Raw genomic sequence first — 18,013 nt, 5'->3', positions numbered from 1 at the left:
TTTTCCCCATTCTCACTGGTGTGAGGTGGTATCTCATTGTGGTTTTGATTTGTATTTCCCTGATGGCAAGTGATGCAGAGCATTTTCTCATGTGCATGTTGGCCATGTCTGTGTCTCCCTCTGTGAGATTTCTCTTCATGTCTTTTGCCCATTTCATGATTGGATTGTTTGTTTCTTTGGTGTTGAGTTTAATAAGTTCTTTATAGATTTTGGAAACTAGCCCTTTATCTGAGACGTCATTTGCAAATATCTTCTCCCATTCTGTAGGTTGTCTTTGAGTTTTGTTGACTGTATCCTTTGCTGTGCAAAAGCTTCTTATCTTGATGAAGTCCCAATAGTTCATTTTTGCTTTTGTTTCTTTTGCCTTCATGGATGTATCTTGCAAGAAGTTACTGTGACCGAGTTCAAAAAGGGTGTTGCCTGTGTTCTCCTCTAGGATTTTGATGGACTCTTGTCTCACATTTAGATCTTTCATCCATTTTCAGTTTATCTTTGTGTATGGTGCAAGAGAGTGGTCTAGTTTCATTTTTTCTGCATGTGGATGTCCAGTTTTCCCAGCACCCTTTATTGAAGAGACTGTCTTTCTTCCAGTGGATCGTCTGTCCTCCTTTATCGAATATTAGTTGACCATAAAGTTGAGGGTCCACTCCTGGGTTCTCTATTCTGTTCCATTGATCTATGTGTCTGTTTTTGTGCCAGTACCACACTGTCTTGATGACCACAGCTTTGTAGTACAACCTGAAATCTGGCATTGTGATGCCCCCAGATATGGTTTTCTTCTTTAAAATTCCCCTGGCTATTCGGGGTCTTTTCTGATTCCACACAAATCTTAAAATAATTTGTTCTAACTCTCTGAAGAAAGTCCATGGTATTTTGATAGGGATTGCATTAAACGTGTAAATTGCCCTGGGTAGCATTGACATTTTCACAGTATTAATTCTGCCCGTCCATGAGCATGGAATATTTTTCCGTCTCTTTGTGTCTTCCTCAATTTCTTTCAGAAGTGTTCTATAGTTTTTAGGGTATAGATCCTTTACCTCTTTGGTTAGGTTTATTCCTAGTTATCTTGCGCTTTTGGGTGCAATTAATTGTCAATGGGATTGACTCCTTAATTTCTCTTTCTTCAGTCTCATTGTTAGTGTATAGAAATGCCATTGATTTCTGGGCATTGATTTTGTATCCTGCCACGCTACCAAATTGCTGTATGAGTTCTAGCAATCTTGGGGTGGAGGCTTTTGGGTTTTCTAAGTAGAGTATCATGTCATCGGCGAAGAGGGAGAGTTTGACTTCTTTTTTGCCAATTTGAATGCCTTTAATGTCTTTTTGTTGTCTGATTGCTGAGCTAGGACTTCCAGTACTATGTTGAATAGCAGTGGTGAGAGTGGACATCCCTGTCTTGTTCCTGATCTTAGGGGAAAGGCTCCCAGTGCTTCCCCATTGAGAATGATATTTGCTGTGGGCTTTCGTAGATGACTTTTAAGATGTTGAGGAATGTTCCCTCTATCCCTACACTCTGAAGAGTTTTGATCAGGAATGGATGCTGTATTTTGTCAAATGCTTTCTCTTCATCTAATGAGAGGATCATATGGTTCTTGGTTTTTCTCTTGCTGATATGATGATTCACATTGATTGTTTTACGAGAACATGAGATTCTTAATATCAGGGTTGTGAGTTCAAGCCCCATGTTGGGTATAGAGATTACTTAGATAAATAAATATTAAATAAGAAATAATAAATAAATATTAAAAGAGAAACTATGTGAGAATCCACATAGTGGGGCACTATGAATTTATAAAAAGGAATGAAGGAAGTCTCTTTCCCTTAGAGTGGTCAATCTCCTGGATTTATTGTTAAGGAAAAAAAGAAGAAGAAGTATATATAGAATGCTACTGTTTATCTAAGAATGGGTGAGGGCAGGTATACTCATGTTGCTTACATTTTCAAAAAACATTGGAAGGACAAAACAATTTAAAAAATGGGAAGGGAGAGAACAGGTAGGTGAAGAAACAAGACAAGAGACAAGTGAATAAAGAGAAAAAACCCTTTTAGTACCAAATCATATATTCATGCGTTGGTACACTGTTAAATTCTGAAAAGATTTTTAAAATTTTATTTTTATTGTGGTAAAAGATATATATCATAAAATTTACCATTGTAACCATTTTTAAGTATACAGTTAAGTGGCATTAAGTACATTTGCATTGTTGTGTGCCCATTACCACTATCTGACTTTAGAACTTCATCTTCCCAAACTAACACTGTATACCCATTAAACACTAACTTCCCATTCCTCCCTTCACCCAGCCCTTTGTCAATCACCATTCTACCTTCAATCACTATGGACCTGACTACTCTAGCTAAGTGGAATCATATAATATTTTCCCACTTGTATCTGGCTCATTCACTTAATATAATTCTTTTTAATATGGAATGTCTCATGAATTTGTGTGTCATCTTTGTGCTGAGGCCATGCTAATCTTTATCATGACAATTTTATTATATATGCTGCCAAAGCAAGCAAGCACTAGTATAATGTCTTTAAGGTCTATCTATAAATTTTAATTAGAGGGTACACATCTGAAACAATATTTTGGTACAGATATTAATAGTGGTATAACGAAGAATTTTAGCAAGTTTGGTATAGTAAAAAACTGTTGTTAAATTGTTAGTCTTTGTTTAGGAAACATAACAATTTGTATCTTCTATTTGGTATCTGAAAGGTTGCTCTTTGATCAAGACACATCTCTTAGATCTGAGTACAGTCTCCATCCAGATAGAAGTGGAATGTGCAAAGGTGAGATATAATTTTTTTCACTAAGTAGTCCCTTTAATTTCTCAAGTGTTATTATTCTATCAGCTTCTTTTATAATTAGTTTTGTTTTTAGCTTTACACAGAATTAATTTTTTTTACTCATCTGTAATAGACCCTAAGGTCTATTACTATAAGGATAGCAAGGAGAATTATAATTTCTGGCAGATGCTATGACTCCTAGAGAGGGCTACAGAGATAGGAAAATGATACCCAGATATCTCTTCTTTTTGCAAAAATTTACAAAATCCTAGAACTTTTTTTTAAGCTTTTTTATTTTTTTATTATTATTTTTAATATAGCATTAGTGTCTTTTTTAAAATTTCTTTTATTTATTAATGATAGTTACACAGAGAGAGAGAGAGAGAGAGGCAGAGACATAGGCAGAGGGAGAAGCAGGCTCCATGCACCGGGAGCCCGACGTGGGATTCGATCCCGGGTCTCCAGGATTGCGCCCTGGGCCAAAGGCAGGCGCCAAACCGCTGCGCCACCCAGGGATCCCTCCTAGAACTTTTTTATTTGCAAAAGTGAATAGTACTTTTTAGTAACCAATATGATTATTTCAGACTGAAATATTAAATATTCTTGATATATTTATATATATTTAATTTTAAAAATTTGAGTATAATTGACACATGATGTTATATTAGTTTCAGGTGTATATCAAAGTGATTCAACTTCTTTATAGGTTATGCTAGGCTCACCACAGTTTTAGCTACCATCTGTTGCATACAATGTTTTACAATATCAATGACTGTTATTTCCTATGCTGTGCCTTTTATTCCTGTGACTCATTTTATTCCATAGCAGGAAACCTGTGTCTTCCACTCCCTTTCACCCATTTTGTCCATTCTCCTGATCTCTGTCCCTTTGGCATCAGTTAGTTTGTTCTCTGTATTTACAGGTCTGATTCATCTTTTTTTTGTTTGTTTGTGTATTTGTTTGTTTCCTTTTTTTATATATTCCATGTAAGAGTGTAATCATATGGTATTTATCTTTCTTAGTCTGACTTATATAGTAATAGCGAAGTAGCCGACAGAAATTAAGAAAACAATCCCATTTATAATTATAGCAAAAAGAGTAAAAGACCTAGCAGTACATTTAACCAAGAAAGTGAAAGACCTATATTCTGGAAACTATGAAATATTGATGAAAGAACAATGTGTAGTAGTAGTCTCCAGAACGTGCTTTTATGATATATAAAGTACCACTAGGAAGAAGTTAGAGGTATGTTTTAATATTGCAACCAAGTTTTTTTCTTTGCTTTCCTTCTTCTTTTTTCCCAAATTGATAGACTTTTTATTATTTTTGCTAATATTAAAAGAATAAAAGCTTTTTTATTTCAAACTTATATAATGTAGAAAGTGTAAAGTCACATTTACACTTCCCTACTCTTCCCTACAATTCCACTTCCAACAATTGCCAGTGTTTAGTATTTGTGTATTTTTCTAGACTTTGTATGCCAACTTGAATATCTTTTTTCATAATTGGTATTGTGGTAAATATATTTCTTTCCTTGTTATATTGATCTACCTCAACCTTTTAAAGTGCTATATATTGGGTCGCCTGGGTAGCTCAGCAATTGAGCATCTTGCCTTTGGTTCAGGGCGTGATCCTGGAGTTCTAGGATTGAGTCCTGCATCGGACTCCCTGCATGGAGCCTGCTTCTCCTCCCTCTTCCTGTGTGTCTGCCTCTCTCTCTCTTTCACAAATAAATAAATAAAATCTTTAAAAATAAAATAAAGTGCTACACATTATTCTGTATGAATGTATCCTTATTTAATGAATTAATTATATTTTTGTTCTCAAAACTCTAATAAATGTGAATATTCTAATATTTACACTTTTGCCTGCTTTTCTGATTATTTCCTTAGAATAAATAGCTAAAATTCGATTTGTTTTTAAAGGATGGACACATGTTAGATTTTGACATATATTATCCCTAAAAAAGATGGCTTTTTCCTCTAGATCCAATAAAGGATATATTCAGTCTTTGCCAAACCGCTAAGTAAAGTATCTGATTGTTCTAATTTGCATTTTTTTGAAGAATACCAAGTTTAGACACATTTTAATATTGACTATTCATAGTTTGTGTGCATGTGAATTGCCTTATGTCTCCTAAATTATTCTCATTTTATTTTTGATTTATAAGATCATTTTATACACTAAAGGTAATACAACTGTCATATATATGTATTGCAAATAGTTTCACTCAGTTTCCTAGTTAACTTTTAGTTATTCATGATATATTTTGTATGCAGAAATTGAGATTTTATTTATTTATTTGAGAGGGAGAGAGCACAAGCAGAGGTGGGGGATGGGGCAGGTAGGCGCAGAAGGAAGGGGAGAAGCAGACTCCCTGCTGGGCAGGGAGCCAGATCTGGATCTGGGGTCTGTCCCAGGACCCTGAGATCATGACCTGAGCTGAAGGCAGATGCTTTATCAACTGAGCCACCCAGGCACTCTCAGTTTTTATGTAGTAAGACCTGTCAGTCTTCTGGGGTTTCTTGGTTCTTTCAAACTTGGAAGTATTTTACCTACCACAAGACCGTAAAAGTATATTATCTTTGTTTGCATTTATATTTACACATTTTGTTGCCACTGTCTAAAATATCATTATTTACTTATATTAAATTCCCAGATAGACGTATAGGTCTGTTTTCCACTTCTTGTTTAGTTTCATTGTTCTATTTGACTATTTTTACTAGTGTTCCATCACTACATTATTTATCAACCTTGGCTTTTAGTACATTTCTGTATCTGATAGGGAAGATACCCTCTTACACAGAGTAACTGGCTATAGCATTCATTCTGAATGAATGCTCCTTTGGTACAAACAGCAATCTCAGTGAAGTATGAGACTACTCAGTGCAAAGTTCTAGTACACTCTCTTCCATCTTTGGTTGATGGGATTTGCTCTAAGCTGGGTGGTTTTCTGAGAGTCTCATGGAAGAAATCCATGTAATTATTTCTTAAGGAGCCTCTCCTTTTCCTATGTAGAGTACATGCTGTTTACCAATGTTTGGTTTCCCTTTAATCCAGTCTTCCTCTTCTGATCTATATTGGGTGTATTTCCTCTCTTCTCATTGCTACTTCACATTTAAAAAAGAAAAAACTAATTTCAAGAAAACAACAAAAAATTTCTTTGGATTCTTTTTTAGGAACAGGGAAGGGAAAAAAAGTTAAAATATGAGTTCAGGGCAGCCCCAGTGGCACAGCGGTTTAGCGCTGCCTGCAGCCCAGGGTGTGATCCTGGATACCCTGGATCGAGTCCCAAGTCAGGCTCTCTGCATGAAGCTGCTTCTCGCTCTGCCTGTGTCTCTGCCTCTCTCTCTCTCTCTCTGCATCTCTATGAATAAATACATTTAAAAAATCTTAAAAAAATATGAGTTCAGTTTCCCATCTGAGAAACACAAATTCTGTTTTTTGGGTTATATACTAGCATTATGAGTTTTCAAAAATGACCTCACATGAAATTAAAAAAGAAGAAAGTATTCCTTCTGGGGGGGTGGTGGTTAAGTCCATATATTGTCTCTATGTATCCTTTGTTCAGACCTTTATGTATATGTATCCTCCAGTGTAGTATATGTGTGTCTTTGAAATTAATAACTTAAAAACTTTGATATATAAAAGTGGCAGCTAGGAAGTTATAATTTACAAAATACTTTTTAATGACATTTTGTAGTTTTTATAAAATCTTGGAGTCATTGTCAAAGCAGAGCAATTAAACTGTTGCAAGTGATTTACGATGATATTTCATTCCAGGAACATCTTCTCCTGAGATTCAACTTGGGTTCAAACTCAGAGAGAATCCACGAGGACAAATGAGTAAAAATAAAATAATGCCTCTTAGTGAGACTGCACTCCTACAGGTATGTAGCCTGTTGGTTAAATACTTGCTTATTAAAAATTGGAATTGCTGTTTCAAAGAGTGACAAATTACTAACGGTTAATTCTTTTTGTCTGTTAGTTTTCTTCTTTATTCTCTTACTCAGTTTTTACCCTTTCTTAGCTAGTCATTCTGTTTCTTTTTTGCAACTTTGGTGAAAGGCAGGTGTTTTAGAAGGGGGTGTTTAAAATATTTCATCTCTCCTCTCCTCTCCTCTCCTCTCTTCTTCTCCCCTCTCTTCTTCTCCCCTCCCCTCCCCTCCTCTCCCCTCCCCTCTCCTCTCCTCTCCTCTCTCTCCTCTCCATATGTGGATGTGAGAAAAACAGGTTAAAATAGAATATAGTAATTAGGATTTTCATCTCCAGTGTATGCCAGAGATCATTTTCAATTTGTGAAGATGTTAGTCTGCATGGTATATTTTGAGATATGGTCTACTGAAAGGCCCTTCTGTTACCTTATATGTGTGTGAATGCCTGTGTACGTATACATACACATTTGTATTTTTTTTAATGCGGTCACCCTGGGCAAAGGTTATGGGTTATTCAGTTAGCACGTTGGCATAAATAAGTCAGCTAACCAGAGAGAACCCACAAAGTCTTAAGGAAGGAAGGGAAAATAGTTTTTTTTCCTCTGAGGATAAGAAGTAACACTTTTATTGAATGTTTTGAGATAAAATACTTTTTATTCATACAGATGTTTTTATGAAAGAAGATGGTTAATTTTACACAGATTCAAGACTTCAGGGGAAAATTGCATAGTTGCCTTTTTAGAATAAGATAATTCAGCTGTCTTTTTATTATACTGACAACATTCTCATTAGAGAAATATTATATTCTATCTTGAATCTCAAATTTTATTTTTTTAATCAATAATTGGCAGACAATATTGTATTAGCTTCAGGTGTATAACATAATGATTTGATATGTATATACGTTATGAAATGGTCACCACAGTAAGCTTAGTTACCAGCAGTCACCATACAAAGTTGTTAAAGTCCCCTAGTATTATTGTGTTTTATCAATTTGAGAAAAAGATATTTTAAGTGATGTTATCAGTAACTCATCAATAAATAAAACACTTAAATACTAGGAATGTTTATTCTGCTATACTGAATGTGAGCATAGTTGTATGAGATATCTGATGCCTTCTGGTGAGCCAGAAGTCTGGCCAGGGTTTGACTTCCACTACACTTCCAGTGATCCATAATTCAGTTGAATTGGTTTCAGATATTGGATGATCGTTTTTTTGTTTGAGGATATATAAATAGATTTGTCTCTTTTCCAGATCCTCCAAATTAGCATATTTAAACTTTTTCATCTCCCACACCCTACTCCCCGCCCCTCCACAGATGAAATAAAACAAAAACTGTTCAGCTTAATGGCCAATCAAAATACAGGGGTGGAAAGGACAGGAGAAAAATGACAGTCACATGAATCAAAAGGGTAGATAGTGATTTGGATCCCTTAGGAAAGAGTTGATTGAAATGTATCTTTGTGGTTTTGTTAATTAACAAATGACCAATTCCCTCCCTGTTATATTCAGAGGCATCAGCTCCTAAGTGTAATTTTTGCCTACAGAGAAGGAAAAAAAGTAGACTCTTGGAGACAAACTTCCTTCTTCTTTGCTCTCTTATTTTGTGCATTTTCCTTAGTAGGGTCAAGTCATTGATCTATAGTAATGTAAATGAACTGGGTATTACAGGTGTTTGAATGAATTATTTTGTGAAGATGCAGAAGTATCTAGTGAGTGTATAAATACTCTAATTAGTCCTTGGGAATTCCTAGGTTTACTTCTTGAAATTCCTTCTTGTCTCTGGGACTCTGAACGTCTGCTTGGGAAGTATATATATGGAGAACCAATGTGATAACCTTGAAGTATGTAATGATGCATTATCAGAAAAGAACAATGAATGTTCATTGAAGAAGATTGAAGTTCTCATAGTACTTTGTTTTCTTGTTATTATGACTGTTTCATTGATCAAACAATGCTTGGAAGTTCAGGCTTAAAGGCTTTATTTTCAGAAAGCTTTGTTATTGATCATAGAAACATGGAAGGGCCCCAAAGGAAGATCTTTTTCTAAGATCTTATTACCATTCACTTTCATGATAACAAGATACTAAGTGTAAGAATTCTGGGGATCCCTGGGTGGCGCAGTAGTTTGGCGCCTGCCTTTGGCCCAGGGCGCGATCCTGGAGACCCGGGATCGAATCCCACGTCGGGCTCCCGGTGCATGGAGCCTGCTTCTCCCTCTGCCTGTGTCTCTGCCTCTCTCTCTCTCTCTCTCTCTCTCTCTCTCTCGCTGTGACTATCATAAATAAATAAATAAAATAAAAAATTAAAAAAAAGAATTCTTTTTAGAGTGATGAAAGCCACTGTGCTGTGAAACCTAAAATGGAGGCATTTTATCAGTGCATTGTATCTTTCTTTCTGAAAGGGATACAACTTCAGATTCTCTGGCCTGACTTGAGAATTAGAATCCATTTAGCTTTTGGCATTTAACATTGTAACAGAGGTTGTATAATTTTTGGCCTACAGGGGAAATATTAGAACTGAGAACCGGACAAGAAAAGAAGGCTTATCAGAACCATTATGGATTAATGAAATAAATCCATAGGAATAAAAAGAAGGGACACATCCTTTCTCCTAACTTAATTTCCATAAGTTATTTTATGGAAAGAAATTTAAAAAAAAACTAAACGAGCTAAACTCTTAGAAGAAAATATAGGGGAAAAGTATCATGACATTGGATTTGGCAATGATTTCTTAGACATGAAAGACCAGACAACAAAAGGAGAAATAGACAAATAGACCCATGACACTTAAAAATGTTTGTGGATTAAAGGACATTATCAACAGTGAAAAGGCAACCCCAGAAATGGGAGAAAATGTTAATAATGTATCTAGTAAAGGATTGCTACCAAGAATATATAAAGATTCTTACAGCTTAGAAAAAAAATTATACATAACCCACCCCCCCAAAACCAAACTGATTTAAAAGTGGACAAAGGGCACAAACAGAAGATAGATTAGTGGCCAATAAGCACATGAATAGATGTTCAACATCACGAATCATTAGGGAAATGTACATCAAAACCACAGTGAGATCCTACCTACACTCATCATGATAGCTATTATCAAAAAAACAAAGCAACCAGTGCTGGTGAGGATGTAGAAAATTGGAATTCTTTCTCACTGCTGATAGGAAATGTAGAATGGTGTAATTCCTGTGGAAAATGGTATGATGGGTCCTCAAAAATTAAACTTAGTATCAAATGGTCCAAAAACTCCACTTCTGGGTTTATACCCCAAATAAATGAAAGCAGAGAGTCAAAAATATATTTGTATATCCACGTTCATTCAACCATTATTCGCAGTAGCCAAATGGTGATAGCAACCCAAGCATCCACCAACAGATGAGCAGATAAACAAAATGTGGTACATACAAACAACTAGAAAGGGAGGGAATAGGGGCACCTGGTGGCTCAGTGTTTGAGTATCTGCTTTGCCTCAGGTTGTCATCCTGGGATCCCCTGTCAGGCTCCCTGCATGGAGCCCTCTTCTCTCTCTCTCTGCTGTGTCTGTGCCTCTCATATGTAAATAAATAAAATATTTTTTTTAAAAAAAGGAGGAAATAGTGATACATGGTACAACCTGGGTGAACTTTTAAGATCTTATGCTAAGTGAAATAAGTTCAGACACAAAAGGATGAATATTGTATGGTTCCTTTTATATTAGGTACTTAGAGTAGTTACAGTAGAGACAGAGTAATAGAGAGACAGAAAGAAGGGTAGGTACCAGGAGTTGGGAGAGGGGTGAATAAAGAGTTAATACTAGGTCTGGAGTTTCAGTTGGAAAAGATTAAAGAATACTTTAGATGGATGCTGGTGATGGTTGTACAACAATGTGCACAAAATGCTACAGGACTGTACATGTTCATATGGTTAAAACGGTGAATTTTATGTTACGTATATTTTATCACAACAGAGAAGATGTTGAGAAAGAATAACACAAAAATTATTTTTTAAGAATTATTTTAAACATTAAATTTTTAATTGGTGCATTGTATTAGTATTTATGAGTTAAAAGAACACTACCTTTTCCCTGCTAGCAACCTCAAGATGAAATGGAACAAAATCAAGCTCTGTTCCAGTAAGTATACTAATTTTTAACTTTATTATATTGTAGTTTTTTTGTAATTTTGCACACTAAAATGAATCTTCATTTTCTTAAGAGTCTTAGAGTTATTGTGTATTTTTAAATAGTTGCCCCTTTAGCAGCATACAGATGTTATTTATAAACATTCTAGGTAAGTTTCATTTCATGAGCATGATTGGTTCAGATTAGGTTGATTTTCTATTAATATTACTTAAAAAGAAAATTTATAGCATAGCATGAAGGAAGAATTTGTAGACCTTATTGAAATTGGACTTTATAGGACTATTGCACTTTAAAAGGCTTTATCCTTTCAGTTCTTTTAAAACTGTGGTTCTCAAAGTATGGTGTGTTGACCCCTTGGGAATCCTTGAGACTTTTTGCAGAGCGTCTGTGAGATCAAAACTATTTTCATAATAATACTAACCCTTATTTGCCTATTTCATAGTACTGGCATTTGCATATTCAGTGCTAAATGGTAAGTAAAATATTGAAGCCTTACTTAGGCTCAGTAGGGCAATGGCACCAAATAGTACTAGTAGTCGCTGTATTTTTCATTGCCATGAGCTAGCAGTTAAAAAAGACAAGGAAGGAAAAAGCTAGCTTCATCTAGTGCATTTGATGAAGCAGAAAATTTATTGTTTTATTAAATTTCTACCCTTGAATATATATCTTCTTGTTATGCTGTGTGATGTGGGGGAAGCATGCCTAAGTATTTCTTTGCATACCAAAGTGTGGTCCTTGTCTTAAGGAGAGCACTTGTGTAGTTTGAGTTGTAAACATTGTAAGAAAATTAGCTCACCTTTTCTTTTAACTTGAAAGAATAATCAACAAAGTAGTATTCACACTTGAGTATATGACAGACATTTTCTTGAAAATCAATGAAACAAGCCAATCACTTCATGGAAAACTGCTGATGGTATTTGTTTGCCAATGAAAATATTGAAGCTTTCAAGTGAAAATTAATGTAGGAAAACTTGTTTTTATTGTCCTTGATGACTTCACAGTACTTTAAATTTTCCAGTGAGTTCAGTGATAATATTTATTTACAAAGGTGATCTTTTTTTAATAAATTAATTTTTTATTGGTGTTCAATTTACCAACATACAGAATAACACCCAGTGCTCATCCCGTCAAGTGACAAAGGTGATCTTTTTGATGTTTAATCAAAACCCTTACATATATGTGTGTGTGTATATATGTATATATATACACACATTATATATATATAATCTATATATATATGTGTGTATGTGTATATATATATATATATATACATACATGGATTATAAGTATAAGGAAGCTCAGGGACACCTGGGTGGCTCAGCAGTTGAGGGCCTGCCTTCGGCTTAGGGTGTGACCCCGGGGTCCCGGGATCGAGTCCCACATTGGGCTCCCTGCATGGAACCTGCTTCTCCCGCTGTCTGTGTCTCTGCCTCTCTGTGTTGTGTCTTTCGTGAATAAATAAATAAAATCTTAGAAAAAAAAAGTATAAGGAAGCTCTGCATAACTCAGTGAATCAGTATTTTCTAAAAGACAAATGCATAATGTCACAAAATCACATGCAGATGAAGGGTCCATTCAAAGTGCAAGAGAGTCATAGTACAGAATACAAAACTTTCATTGATGGAGTTTCAATTTCCAGTAACCTTTAAGGAAGTTATTCCTTTTAGAATTTTGGCGTAATACTTGTTTTGGGGTGATACTACAGTTACCCAAAAAGGCTACTGAAATACTCCTTCCTTTCCAACTGTGTATCTGTGTGAGGCTAGATTTTTGTTATATACTTCAAATAAAACACCGTGTGACAAAAGAGTGAATGTGGTAGCAGGTGAGGTGACAGCTGTCTTCTGTGAAGCCATACCTTTAAAAAAGTGCCATTCTTGGGATCCCTGGGTGGCGCAGTGGTTTAGCGCCTGCCTTTGGCCCAGGGCGCGATCCTGGAGACCTGGCTCGAATCCCACGTCGGCTCCAGTGCATGGAGCCTGCTCTCCCTCTGCCTATGTCTCTCGTGTGTGTGTGTGTGTGTGTGTGTGTGTGACTATCATAAATAAATAAAAATTTTAAAAAAAGTGCCATTCTTTTCACTACTGTTTTTCATTTTGTAAAATATAATAAATTTTCATAAAACATATTAACATGTTTCAGAATTATTACTGTTATATATTTTTATTTAGTTATCTTTAACTTTGTTAAGTTTTTATGTTAATTCCAGTATAGTTAATATACAGTGTTACAGTAGTTTCAGATGTATAATGTAGTGATTCAGTAGTTCTGTATATTATTCAGTGCTCTTCATGATAAATGTGCCTTTACTGCTATTTTTAAATTAATGATTATTTAAAAGTCTTCTTATTTTAACTTCAAATATATAATATAAATAATTATATGCACATAAACAAAAGCTCTTTGGGTTCCTCAATAATTTTTAAGAGTTAAAAGGAGACAAAAGATCAAAAAGTTTGAGAGCCACTATGTTTAAATAACCCTATTACTGAATGTATCAGCACTATAAGTTTATCTATAGAAGTGGGGAAAAAAGGAAAACTTAGAGACTAACACAGCATCCATAACTCCACTGCCCAGAGGGAAACATTGTTAACATTTTGCTATATTTCATTTTATTTATTTTTAAAGATTTTATTTATTTATTCATGAGAGACACAAAGAAAGGCAGAGACACAGGCAGAGGGAGACGCGGGTTCCCTGCGGGGATCCTGATGTGGGACTCAATCCAGGGTCTCCAGGATCATGCCCTGGGCTGCAGGTGGTGCTAAACCGCTGCGCCACCGGGGTTGCCCTTAGTCAAAGTTTTTTAAAAAGAATAACATATATCTTCTAGTACCTGTTAACACTAGAACAGAATGGGTTTTCCTGCAGTTTTTTCTTGGACATAAGACGTAAACGTTTTAGAAACTTCGGATACTCTTGCTTTGCGAGATCCTAGGCCCCAGGATCACCACCTGAGCCAAAGGCAGAGGCTCAACCCACTACATTTTATTTTAGACTTTCTATATAGTTTTGTTTTTATTTATATTTTCTATGAAATTGGAATAATTCTGCAGATAGTTTTTGTATCCTATTTAAAAATTTTAAGTAATAATTTGTAATTATCTTCTCATGTCATATATTTTAAAAACATGAATTTTAATGGACTCACAGTATTTCACAGTATAACTTGATTGTACGATAGTGTGTTTAAGTATTCCTCCTTACTTAGACATGTACATTGTTGTCTTGCCTAATATAAATAACTTTTTTAATAATATCGTTGAATTTGCTCAATTTTTAGACTTATGTCTTAAGTTTTCTTTTGTAATTAAGGAAAAAAATTTTGTTGTTGAGTCAAAGTATGATTCAGTTTTATTTTAAATCAGCTTGTTCTTCTCAAAGAATTTCATTTTAGGGAAAAAAATCAGCATTCTTTTCTATTTGCCTTCTAGAAATTATTCTGTAAATATATATGAGCAGTTTCATTTCCATTTTCAAGGTAGCTTATATTGATCACTTCTGTTTTTAGACTGGAGAGAGTATTCAATTTATTATTCTTGCTTAGGCTTCAAGTAGCTGGTGTATAAAAACTACTCTTAAAACAGCTGAGGGCACCTGGGTGGCTCAGCAGTTGAGCATGTGCCTTTGGCTCAGGGCATGATCCCGGAGTCCTGGGATCGAGTCCCACATCGGGCTCTCCGCAGGGAGTCTGCTGCTCCCTCTGCCTGTGTCTCTGCCTCTCTCTGTGTCTCTCAAGAATAAATAAATAAAAATATATTTTAAAAAAACCCAGCTGAAACAAGTGGCTTTTTTTTTAAAGGGAGATATCTTGATTGTGTTTGCATAGTATATTAGATTGAGAAAAAGATAGTTAACTGATTGCTTTTCTTCAGTCAACTTTTAATTATCCCGAGGCAGATGATAAAAATTGCAGATTTGGTATGAACCTTATTTTGCTTTCAATATCTTTCCATCAATATTTCATACATGTTCTTTGCCTACTGAGAAATAAAGAATGAAAAATAATATCTGAGAATTTTCTCATTAGTGACTCGCACTTACATCTAAAACTATAATGACAAACTTTCAGTGTATTTGAGGATTTAGATAGCCAAGATATATAATTCAGGACCAGTTTTTTCTCCCCCACTACCCTTATTTGGCACATAGTCATCCCAAAGTGACTTTCACACCTAAACTTTTGGTTATCTTGTTAGTACTCCTGATTCTTCATCCATTAATTTTTTAGCTTGTTCCTTCATTTTTGCAGTCACTTGAAATGTAAATGTTACCAAAATCATAGTAATTATAAAAGTAATTGAGATGATGGAACAAAAAAATTATGCAGTTTTGAAATTCCTGTAGATAAAAAAGCTTAAATTATACTTAAATTAGAATAGTGTTTTTTTCTTTTCATTTCTAAATTTGTATTTATTTATTAAATAATTGATTTATTTTTTAGGAACAGAAAAAGTTTTCCATTGTTCACTGTATCATTTTCCCAGGCTAAACTTTCACTGAACCACCAAAGCATTCAAGGTATGTTTTTATGTGTAGAGTCATATAGAGTAAATTTGTCTTTGTCTAAAAATGGAAGGCTTAATTAGGTATGGATTGATTTATTTGCATTAGTGGCTCTCAGAAGGCCAAATGGGAAGAGGTTACAAGTGTGGAAAATACAGGACATTTGGCCTTTTGAGAGCCATTAATGCCCTATGATGCTATTGGCGCCTTTGCACTCTTACCACCACCCTCATTGAACTTCTGAGTCAGAAGTCTTTAACTGGCTATTCCATTAAAAGTGCTATGGGCACCAGTATTATGACTTCATGGTGTTTCTTGCTGCTGTAAAGTTGATGTGAGTAGACACCCATAGAACTGGTAGTCCCCTTCCCTTCTGGCAGTTCATTGCAACACCCTCTGCCCATCATTCCTCGCAGAGTGTTCAGAACAGAAAGTTCATTTTATTATTATCCTAGATTTTAGGTTAAATCACATATAAAGAAACTATGAAATTGTTAGCTAGGATAGCTAATTCTGTTTTAATACAATCATACAGTCTTCCTTCCAATTCAAAAGGTAATTGTAACCAAATTATAGAATGGTCAGAATAAACAAATTATCTCTAGTAATTGTTATAATTGTTTATAAGTTAAAATTCAGCCTCTAAGCCTTTTCTTCTCATTTGCTACTTTAGAATTGTGTTTTATACGTAAATACATACTACTACTACATTTTGCCTCTTTCTAGTGTTAAATAGAAAATGTACAAAACCTTTTAATAATTTATTAAAGGCTAGACAAAAACTCAAGAAAAAATTTAATTTATAAAAACTAAGAACATTTTGTAGTTAGAAAATGAGAATTCTTTCAAATATGTTTATTTTTAATACAGTAGTCAAAGGTAGTATACTGTATACCAGCTTATCACATTGTTAAGTACTATTGGCATAAAAGAATGATCATTTTGATGATGAGATGATTAAAAACAACATAGAAATAGTTGGCATTTGAGGATGTTCTTTACAATTCAGAGAAGAGGATGTAGTCTTATTCTCTCATTTTAAACTAATGCCCCAAGGATCTGACAGTTTAAAAACAACAACAAAAAAAAAGATAATTGAAGATGTATCTATTACAGTGTTTCTTTCATTTGTACTAAATTTTAAACAACCAGAGATAAAACTTTAAATGAGAAGGTATACATATTAGGATGTATTACCATTATTGCTTGGCACAAAGGATTCTAATGCAAGGATAAGAAGTTATTTATTCTTTTTTTTAAGATTTTATTTATTTATTTATTCATAGAGACAGAGAGAGAGAGAGAGAGAGAGAGAGAGAGAGAGACAGAGGGAGAAGCAGGCTCCATGCAGGGAGTCCGATGTGGGACTCAATCCCAGGTCTCCAGGATCACACCCCAGGCTGCAGGCAGCGTCAAACCACTGTGCCACCAGGGCTGCCCGAAGTTATTTATTCTTTTTTTTTTTATGATAGTCACACACAGGGAGAGAGAGAGAGAGAGAGAGGCAGAGACATAGGCAGAGGGAGAAGCAGGCTCCATGCACCGGGAGCCCGACGTGGGATTCGATCCTGGATCTCCAGGATCGCGCCCTGGGCCAAAGGCAGGCGCTAAACCGCTGCGCCACCCAGGGATCCCCGAAGTTATTTATTCTTAATAATGTTTTGCTCATCATCCTGTGAGGGTGTGCAATACCATGATGTTAACCCTCCTAGCAATTTTCATAGCTTATCATCATCAAATGACAAAGGTGAAGCAAAGCAAAACAAAATAAAAAAAATAAAAAAGAGATTTTTGCATGATGTGAAGCTCAGCAAGCATATTTATACTTATTTTTTTTCACCTGAAAAATCTGTCTTGCTTGTGGGATGCATGCTAAGGTTTAGCACATAATTCCTTGACTTATGCTGTAGCTCTTGATATTGCCTAATCAAAAGAAACCAAAAGAATGACTCAAACATATGCTTGAAACACCAGTGAGCCCTAACTTCCTACCTAATTATGTCATAGTACTGGGCCTTGATGGTGAAGGTTGGAGGCAAAAGGAGTGAAGTTGGAGAAATGCCTTTTTTCCTGATCCTCCTTCAGCTTCACTTGGTATGAGTTGCAGAGGGAGCAAGATGAGAAGGGGATGGTAAAGTGGAAGTCACTTTAAGACAACTTCTTGATTCCCTTTGGCCCTATATGGGTTTCTTTTCATGCCTAATTTGACAGCATGAATTTAATTTATATTCTATTACTTATAATGGAGGAGATAATGACCCTGAAAAAGTAGATATGATTATTCCTCCTATAGTTACATAAACATAGAATAACTCAGCCAAAATAGAGAGGCTGGCTTTTTAGCTAAACTAATTCTAAATAATTATAGTTTTACCTATCTTCTTGAAAGTTTTAAGAAATGAAAGAATTTTCTTTTTCTTTTTTTTAAGAATTTTCTTTTGTAACTCTATTGCCCCTGTGATACTTTTATACCAATAAGTAAGTATAATAGTTACATATATTACATGAATGCATTTCAAGTTATATTGATTAAGAAATGCTAAGTAAGCATGTTTTTAGTGCTTTCGTAAAACTGGAATAAAACATATTGTTATCTTCTAGGGCCTGAGGCTGAAAATTCTGAAATTTTGCCAAACCCAGAAAAGGTT

The 18,013-nt window shown here is 35.0% G+C and overlaps 1 protein-coding gene and 1 pseudogene across 1 annotated transcript in view; one reads left to right on the top strand and one right to left on the bottom strand.

Annotated features, from left to right (window-relative positions):
- Positions 1 to 18,013, top strand: part of LOC129521019 (ankyrin repeat domain-containing protein 31-like) — a 119,055-nt gene that overhangs the window by 6,601 nt on the left and 94,441 nt on the right. The window contains exons 2-5 of the mRNA XM_055342221.1: positions 6,575 to 6,681; positions 10,807 to 10,847; positions 15,304 to 15,380; positions 17,967 to 18,010. Coding sequence (XP_055198196.1) covers positions 6,575 to 6,681; positions 10,807 to 10,847; positions 15,304 to 15,380; positions 17,967 to 18,010 — 269 coding nt within the window. The remainder of the gene's footprint in view (positions 1 to 6,574; positions 6,682 to 10,806; positions 10,848 to 15,303; positions 15,381 to 17,966; positions 18,011 to 18,013) is intronic.
- Positions 2,420 to 2,517, bottom strand: LOC129521099 (U6 spliceosomal RNA; annotated as a pseudogene).

This window comes from Nyctereutes procyonoides, unplaced genomic scaffold, assembly GCF_905146905.1.
Source record: "Nyctereutes procyonoides isolate TBG_1078 unplaced genomic scaffold, NYPRO_anot_genome, whole genome shotgun sequence".
Classification (NCBI taxonomy): Eukaryota; Metazoa; Chordata; class Mammalia; order Carnivora; family Canidae; genus Nyctereutes; species Nyctereutes procyonoides.
This window is presented reverse-complemented; position numbering and strand designations above follow the sequence as displayed.